The sequence below is a fragment of the Phymastichus coffea genome, unplaced genomic scaffold (genome assembly GCF_024137745.1).
Source record: "Phymastichus coffea isolate CEN01 unplaced genomic scaffold, Cenicafe_Pcof_1.1 PCOF00004, whole genome shotgun sequence".
NCBI lineage: Eukaryota > Metazoa > Arthropoda > Insecta > Hymenoptera > Eulophidae > Phymastichus > Phymastichus coffea.
In genome coordinates this window covers 6,757,042-6,766,421 of record NW_026706815.1, presented here as the reverse complement: position 1 = coordinate 6,766,421, position 9,380 = coordinate 6,757,042, and the positions used below count along the sequence as shown (strand labels likewise).

At 31.3% G+C, this 9,380-nt stretch overlaps 1 protein-coding gene across 1 annotated transcript; it reads left to right on the top strand.

Moving 5' to 3' along the window:
* Positions 1 to 2,551: 2,551 nt before the first annotated feature.
* On the top strand, positions 2,552 to 4,434 carry LOC131667134 (uncharacterized). The gene is given in 2 exon segments (XM_058940363.1): positions 2,552 to 3,239; positions 3,242 to 4,434. Coding segments are annotated over 2 exon segments (1,881 nt in total).
* Positions 4,435 to 9,380: the final 4,946 nt, after the last annotated feature.

Sequence of the window (9,380 nt, the reverse complement as noted above, 5' to 3'; positions counted from 1 at the left end):
GGTAGCGGGTTCGAATCCCATTGAACATACTTTTTTTAAGCATTTTTTTTCTGTACATCCCTTTGATGGTATACTTATATTTTATATGTTTTAATTTTTGAAAAAAAATTACTTAAAAAGTTGTATTTCTATATTTAGCTGACTTGTACCTGAAAATTACTACAAAATTACATTTGCAATGTTTACTTAATTATCGTATATAAAATTTTCAGTCCTTGCAATGAGATAAGCATTGTTATTTGAACATGGATAAATATTTAACATATAAATATGTATTTGAAGCTTTTTTTATCAGTTTGATCAACTTTTAAAGAACAAAATGTGCATCGATATTAATCCTTTTTAATTTGAGAATAATTCATAAATAAATAATTTTGTTAATGAAAGATTGTTTAAATCATTGACGCCCACAGGACTGTTTTTCGAATGCTAACTTTGAGTTACTGTTATGTAATGAATTGAATCAAAAAAAAAATCAGGAACCCGAGATTCCTAAGTTTTTAAGAATGCACTTTCTAATGGCTTTGGTTAGGAATTTCGTAAAAAAACTCGAAAATTAATAAAAAAAATTCTATATTTTGAAACGAAAAGTGAATTTTAAAAAATGAATGAAGGACCGTTCTGTGGGCGTTAATGGCTTTACTGGACGTATCCACAGAATTTTATTTTTGATTTGTGTTTCATATATTTTAATTATATTAACAAATTTGATCAAAAACAAGAACTTATTATAAAATTGTTGAATATGCTAAAATATTATAATAATGAAAAATATTTTTCGAATATTACATAAATATATAATTTAATATAATAATTAAAATAAATTAGAATGTGCAGTATAATTTTTCATTCATCAATTTTTGACTCGTTAAAATTTTCTTTTTGCGCAATATTTTCTTCATTATCGAATATATCCACGTCAGCAAAAGCTGACGAAACGCGAGGTAAATGACTCTCCGAAATAAATGTCATGTTTAAACAAAAAAAAATACAAAAATTTAATGCCACCTGCACTCAAGTTCGCAACTCGAATCGCATGAAGGAAAATAATGCTTTGGTTTCTCGACTCGTTCGGCAAGCATAATTCAAGTATTAGTCAGAAAGTTTTTGGCTATCAGAGAGGCAAGTTGATCGTCTAAAGATATTATTTGTTTTTACAATTCTATTTCATTTGTTTATTTATAATTGATAAATACTAATAATTTTTTTTCTCATAATAATAAATTAGATATAATTTTGTAATGATTGTTTTTATTCACACTACTCTTATCGCGGATATCGCGGAATAGGATTATCGCAGTAAGTAGAACAGGTTTATTTTTTTATATGTATGCATATAAGAAGTATCCAAGCGAAAATGATAAAAAAATGGTTTCAGTTTAAGTTTCAAAAAGTGATGATTACTATTATAAAAGTTTAAAGCAGCTGTTTGCAGTTATTATTAGTTATTCACTCAGAATATATTTCTTTTTGTATTTAATAATAGCGGATTTTACAAAAAGTTACCTTTTTTAGTAGTTATAATAGTCCAGTACTTTCGTATGTCGTTTAAAAATTTGAAATCTAATAGCTATTCTGTCATAAGCAAATTTAAAAGAATAGATTTTTTTCCTACGCGTAACAGCTTTTGAGTATCACTTTCAAACAGGACGTCCTCTCCAGAATGCAAAACTTTTCAAGTGAATTATTCAACCACAGAAAAGAATCGATACTTATTATTTTTACGTTTACAGTTTAAATTATGTTTGACAATCAGGTCGATCCTACACGCAAAATAATGAACTGATTATTTAATTAACTAACGCTAACAAAAGGGGAATAAATTACCAGTTCCTGTATTGAAAACTATTGATTAATTACGTATCATTAATTAAGATAAACAAAAATATCTGAACTTTTCAAACTAGTTTGATCTTTTGATATTTACGCAATTCTTTTTCACTTATATACAATACGCTTATTGTTATATTTTTAGTATTCATAGCAAAGAATCTAAATTTTTATTGGTAAAAACATAAAAATCGCATGTACCACGTACATTTCTCATAGAAAGGTAATTTGTATTAAATGACGATTTGAAATATTAAAATCAAGTATGCCTTGCGCTTTCTTGAAGAAAAATTATATATTTTATAACAAAATTCCGATTTTCAATTTAGATTTATTTTCCGCAATCTCTGTTAGTTCGCATGGAAGAAGAAAGTTGCGTGATGCAAGTGGAAAGTATCATGCGCTGCTATAAGCCATGAGCCCTAGCCTCGGGTAGGTAAAAATTGAGCGTCAAGCAGCCGCAGACTGCCCGTGCTTCGGGTAGCCGCTGGCTGGTGCACGGGTAGCCCGGTATGTGTGCTCGTGCTAAGACGAACGCGATCGAGCTGGAAACGCTCCAGTCGACGTCTTAGATGAGCTCGCCGTTCGCTGGCTTAGCTTGGCTTATGGCTTAAACATAAATAAATATGCATTTTGGGATAAAATAGATATTACAAAATTAAGCAAGTCGAACATATGTAGATACATTAGATTATTAGATCGTTAAATTTTACTGTTTCAGATGTATCGATTTCTTGTTTTTGCACTCTCAATAATAGTCTACTCGCAAGGGCTTGAGAAATATAACTTAATACCTGTTACCGCACCTATATTGCAAGACGAATTGTTTAAAGCCAGGCTTTATCATGAAATTTGGACGACAGTGCATTTTGTTGACATGAATGACCTGGTACATAGTGCAAAACAGCTGAATATAAATATACAAGATCTTCAATATAAATGTTCCCTATATGACTATTGCATTCATGCCCAATCTTTGAATTCAATACGTAACAAATTTAAGAAAATTCAACGTGAAATCTATTCATTACTTTCATTAAGTCACGAGAAGAGAGAAAAAAGAGGGTTATTTGATATAGTTGGCACCGTGCAACATTATTTATTTGGTACTATGTCAGCAGATGATGCTGAGAGAATCAATCGAGATATAGATGCTGTATATAATAGAACAGGACGCATAGCAATACTTGTAAATAATCAAACAGCGATTATGCAAAGTACTCTCCGGAAATTTGTTAATCTTACTGATTACTATGAAAAAAATTTGAGAACACTGAATTATACAATGCAACTTTTTTTTCAAAGTACTTTCAGAGTGGCCTTTAATAACGATATGCTGGAATGTATATATGATCTAAATATACACATGGAGGACTTAACAGAAAACATTGATTTAGTTTATGACTTAATAATGGAAAATTGGGGATTGTGTCTCCAAGATTAATATCTCCAAGAAATTTCATGTCCGCTCTGAATACTATTTATAAAAATTTGTTTTACCTATAATTACCATTTCCGTTAAGAGAAAATTATTACATGTTCTACATGAAACTAAGTAAGATTAATGTTATTATTTCTGGTACTCGACTCATATATGTAATTCATACACCAATACCAACTGGTGCTGATTATACTGTGTATAAATTTACACCAATACCCATGTCAGGATGGACACAATATTACATATTTGACAGCATTAAAAATGAGCCTATTGCTATTGACTCGACATTCACAGAGTATACAGTACTCGACTTAAATAATTGTATTTCTGTTAATGATATTCAAGTATGCGAAATAACATCCGTCATGCATAGATTTGGTAATGATGAAAGTTGCTATGATCGTTTAATAAGATATAAAAACGATAAAGGGTGTTCTAGAAAATATTTTAATTTACAATCTGAATTTGTATTAGCATTAAATGACGGTTTTAGTTGGTATATTTTATCGGGCAACACGTCAGAAAATATAATGATAAATTGTGGCATGTCTTCGAGTATAACAATATCTGTTACTAAATCTCATATATTCCAACTTGAATCTAATTGTAGAGGTTACTCTCAGCATCATAAATATTTACCTAGAAGTCATGGTAACAAAATAAAAATTTCTGAATATAAAATAAACATAGATGTTCTACCGATTGAAAAGATCGCTCTGAATACATCAGACCTAAAACTTCCTGTACTTACATCTAAGTCCATTGACATGTCTGATATATTACATTCTGCAAAAAATATAGAAGATGTCACGAAAGAACTGGAAATCTATACATCAAATCGGCACTATAGCACATGGTTAAGTACTGGTCACAGTACTTTTCATTATACTATGTATGCTATTGCCACAATTGCAATACTTTGTATTTTATTTAAACTTCGAGTATTCCATTGTATTTGTAAAAATTGTGTATGTGCTTCTAAAGAGTGCGTACTCAGATTATGTCCAAATTGTCTTGCATTCTGTGAAAGATTTATCGAAACTCCGGCAGAATTGTCCACCCAAAGAGAGGGAGATAATGTAACTACCGCCCGATCCGAAAATGTTCAATCAGTAGTTCGCTATAATCAAGTTAGTCTACCATCCTCAGAGAATAACAATTAATTTAACGTATGTTTTATAAAAGAATAAACATTTCTGATCAATACTCAGAGTTATTCATTACTTCAATAAGAGCAAACTACTTTTATATTAGTTATGTTAGTTATATTTTAGATTTCATATGCTATAAGATTCTTTGCTATAAATATTTCGTCAAATCTCATTTATCGTAGATTTATTACAGAATGTATAATAATTTTTAATAATGTATAATAATTTATAGTTTTCTTAAACAATGGAAGATGGAACCACGTGCACTATCTGTGGCAAACCTCTAGAAAATAATATAGATACAATCGTACAAGTGCATTGTCGAGGTTTAAAAACTTTTATAGATAAAAGTAAAAGTAGAGAAGATGAAAAACACATACTATGGGAAGGGAAAGAAAGTGTCAATTTTCACGAAAGCTGTAGAAAACGTTATTCTGCGTTGAAATCGACGAGTAAAAGAAAAAGAGAATCTTCCATACCTTCCTTATATTCACCCACAACTTCTAACGATTCAAATGATTTTAATTTTGATGAATATTGCTTTATTTGCAATAAATTATTAGACCGTTATCACAAAAAAGTTTCTACTTTACAACATTTATATACTTACCAGAATATTTTAAAAGTAGCTTCTACAAAAAATGATGAACTTGGTGGAGCAGTATGGAATCGACTTCGTAACACGTCCTTCAAGGAAAAATTCTTTCAATACCATTATGTATGTTATATTAATTTCTGGCGTAATCCTTCGGAAGTATCGTTAGAAGAAGAACATTCAGAACAAGTAACCGATCCATCTGACGAAGAACCCGTACCTTCTAATGTTGACATTGAAAGAGATCGTGTAATTGATAATATATGTAGTTACATTGAGAAAAGTGGCAAATTTCAATTTACTTTATCGGAATTACATGGTTTGAATGAAAAAAAAATCAGCAATAAACTATTGTGCAATAGATTGCAAGATAAATACAACGATGATATTTTTATTTTGATACATCCTAGTTGGGAAACATTTATTTACTATAAAAAAATTAATTTCACTCAAATATGTAGCGATTGGGTCAGTAAAAGGTCAATAAGCGATTTCGAAAAGAACGCCGTCATAAATTTTGCTGCTGAAATTCTGCGGTCTGAAATTTTGAACGCAAAATATCAAAATTCTTTGTACCCACCAGCTGAAAAATTTCTTGATAACGTGAATTCAGAAATTCCACAATTATTAAAAAACTTCCTCGACGGCGTTTTAAATAGTAAAGGAAGAAAGAGAAGTGTCGAAGAAAATCAAGAGAAAATCGACATGATTGCACATAGTATAGTGACTTACACACGTCCAAGAGCTTTTCTTTCGAATTTACAGCTGGCTCTAGGATTGTATGTTTATAGAAAAACGGGATCGCGAATCGTAACTGACCTTCTTTCGAAATTTGGAGTATGCGCATCATATTCATCTATTCAATTATATGAAGCCTTAGCAATCATCAACCCGCCGATTCATCATGTTGATAGTGCATTTGTTCAATTTATATTCGATAATACCGATCACAATGTTGGAACATTAGATGGTCGCGAAACTTTTCATTGTTTAGGGGGTATCGCAGTCTATACGCCTGATTTTCATGTTATAGTAGAGGGTGGTTCTGAAAAATGTACGAAAATGCCAACCGCGGAAGAAATATCAAAGAGAAAAAAACCCAAACAATACCCTTCAGCGTAATAGAATCAGCTGCATTAGAAAACATAGAATTCAAATCTGTACAGACCCTTCACCTCCGAAATCGACCAATTTTTCCAGTACATTATGCAGCATATGCATGGGATAAAGCATTACAAAATGCAAAGCTACCATCTTGGAAAGGGTTCATGGAGATTATATCAGCAGATATCGATTATTCACTCTCTAATATAATATGTTTACCATTTATTAATCTGCCGCCTTCTAAATTAACAACCTTGAATACTGCATTACATTATGCAGCTACGGAAACTCATAAGATCAGTCAAAAAACCACATTTGTCACATTTGATCAACCATTGTACTGGAAAGCCCGTTGTATTATTGCACAATCGATGTTTAATGAATTGAGAAACGTCATTGTTCGCTTAGGAGGTTTTCATTTATTAATGTCCTACTTAGGAGCAATTGGTTACATCATGGACGGAAGTGGGCTTGAGGAAATGTGGTCGATGGTATATGCGTCAGAATCAGTAAAAAAAATGCTCACCGGGCATGCGTTTTCAAGAGCAATGCGAGCCCATATTTTAAGTTTTTCTGCTATAGCTATCCTCATTTGTAAATCAATCACAAACACCGCTGGTATAGATGAACTCTTTGAAGAATTTGTTGGTGAATTTGCGAATAAATCTTTGTCGATAAAGGATATTAAGAATAATAACTTCATGAAACATTTATCCCGAGAATTGGAAGAAAAACTCGATATTTTGGAGAAAAAGAACTCAACTGCTAAATTGTGGATACAATATTTTAAATGTGTTATCATAGCTTTGCAGTTTATAGAAACAGAACGCTTAGGCGACTGGAAATTGCATTTACAGACTATTAAAGATATGCTACCAATATTTTATTCCAGTGGCCATTGCGCTTATGCAAAATGTGCCCAAATTTATCTTCAAGATATGGAAATATTAGATATGTCGATGGTCCATTATGAATTTGAACGTTATACTAAGGATGGCTATTTCACCATTCGTAGATCAGACAAGGCATGGTCTGGTGTATGGAGCGATATGATTATCGAACAAACATTGAATAGATTTTTTGGAACGGACTTGAAGCATGGCCGAGGCGTCACTCCTAGCGTTGTGGCACGTTATTTATTTTCTATGCCGTCGGTTTTCAATGTAATGGAGTGTTTAGAAAATTATTGTGGATTAAAATCGTACGCTAGTGAACAGCACGTCGATCTTTCTGATAACAGAATGAAAAGGGATACGAATGATATCAATGAATTTGTAACATGGCTTCAGAATCATAATCCTTTCAACCAAAATAAACATGGCGTAGTATCGCTTTCTACGGGAATTATTGGTAGACCAGAGATAGATTGTTACAAAGCAGTCGAAAAGGGGCTGTTGGGAATGGAAGATATGGTTGGCAAAAATGCTAACAACATTTCACTGTCACGTATTTATAAAGTGAAAACTCTGGCAAGTGTTGCTACTGGTACACACCTTGAAGATGATAGTGGATTGTCTACTATAGATACACATTTATTATTTCAAAGGATTTGTAATACTGTTCGTGAGGATCCCCAAAAAACACTTGAAGCTTTTGCATATGAACTTACACCTTTTCCCTTAAGTTTATTTAATGAAAAAGGTTTGATGAGAAAATCACAGAAATCGAAAATATACGATTTGCTGAAATCTTGTAATGATAAATTACAGTTAATGGATTCAGATACGATTTATGTAATAGATGGGGGCTGGCTATTGAATACTGTAGTTTGGCCCGACAACTTGACATATCAAGACGTTTATAAATCATATTTATTATATCTCAGGCACTTTGGAAAAAATATTACAGTCGTTTTTGATGGATATAACAATGAATTAATTGGAGTAAAATCATACGAAAGATATTGTAGAATAGAAAAAAATTTTGGAGCTGATGTATAAATTTCTCAAGATAAAATAATACCTATCAGTCAGAAGAAATTTCTCTGAAACATTCGTAATAAACTTGCTTTTGTGGACTTACTTGCAAAATATCTGCAAAGAAACAATATTGCTACGGAAATTTCGGATGAAGATGCAGATACAGTTATTGTTCGAACGGCTATAGAATTAAAAGATAATACTGACAATGTAGTTGCAGTAGTTGGTAATGATGTTGATTTAATAATTTTACTAATTACACAATCTGACAATTATGATATATATTTTTATAAAAGACTGTCGAACTCAAAAAAGGAATTATATTCTACTAAAGAGAATTTACAATTCCAAAAATATATTCTATTTACTCATGCCTTTGCCGGGTGCGATTCTACCAGTGCTATATATAACCAAGGCAACAAAAGCATTATCGCACTATTACAAAAAGATGAAGAATTGCAAAAATTAATAAACATCTACTATAAACCAAATCAAGCTATTGATGATATACTCGTATGTAAAGTTGCTGAAAAACTTATCATGAAATTATATGGTGTAGATAAAGAAAGCCAATCTCTACAGGAGTTAAGATATACAATTTTTTCGAAATCTACAGCAGCAGCAAAAAAAGAATTTTCTTTAAAATATTTACCACCTACAGCTGCAGTATTGAGAGAGCATGCTAAAGAGTATACTACCAAATGCAAATTTGGCTTGGTTTTAAATTAGATCCAGTATTATGGGGATGGAAAAGAACGAGAAATATGATGATACCTATAATGAACACAGAACCAGTTGCACCTAAAGGGTTAATAGAGCTGGTGAGTAATATTAGATTATCCAGAAATAAAATATATAAAATACGGGGACTCAATGTCGGACACTTAAGCGAGAATAGACATAACTTTTGACCGAAAGAGAATTTTTAATTACGTATGATCTCATTTGAAAGCTATTTATAAGAGAAAATGAGCCTCCGCATAATCAATTCGAAGATGGTCAGCTCGAGCTATTGCTCTTTTAAATAGACTACATTTTTTCGATACAAAAATGTGAGGGTACCCAATATCGGACATTGATGAATAAATTATTTTTGAAATTGAAAATCTTGTGTAAATCCTGAAAATTGCTTTCAATATCAATTCCTGTTATACTGAAAGATGTAAGCGATCGAAAAAATATAATTATAATTTATAATACCGGATTATGGTGAAAAAGGTATTTTTGAAATTGAAAATTACGTCTAAAACATGAAAATGGCTTCAAATAGCAATTTCTATTAGTCTTAAAGGTGTAAGGAAATGAAAAAGTATAATTATAACTCGTTTATACTGATGCTT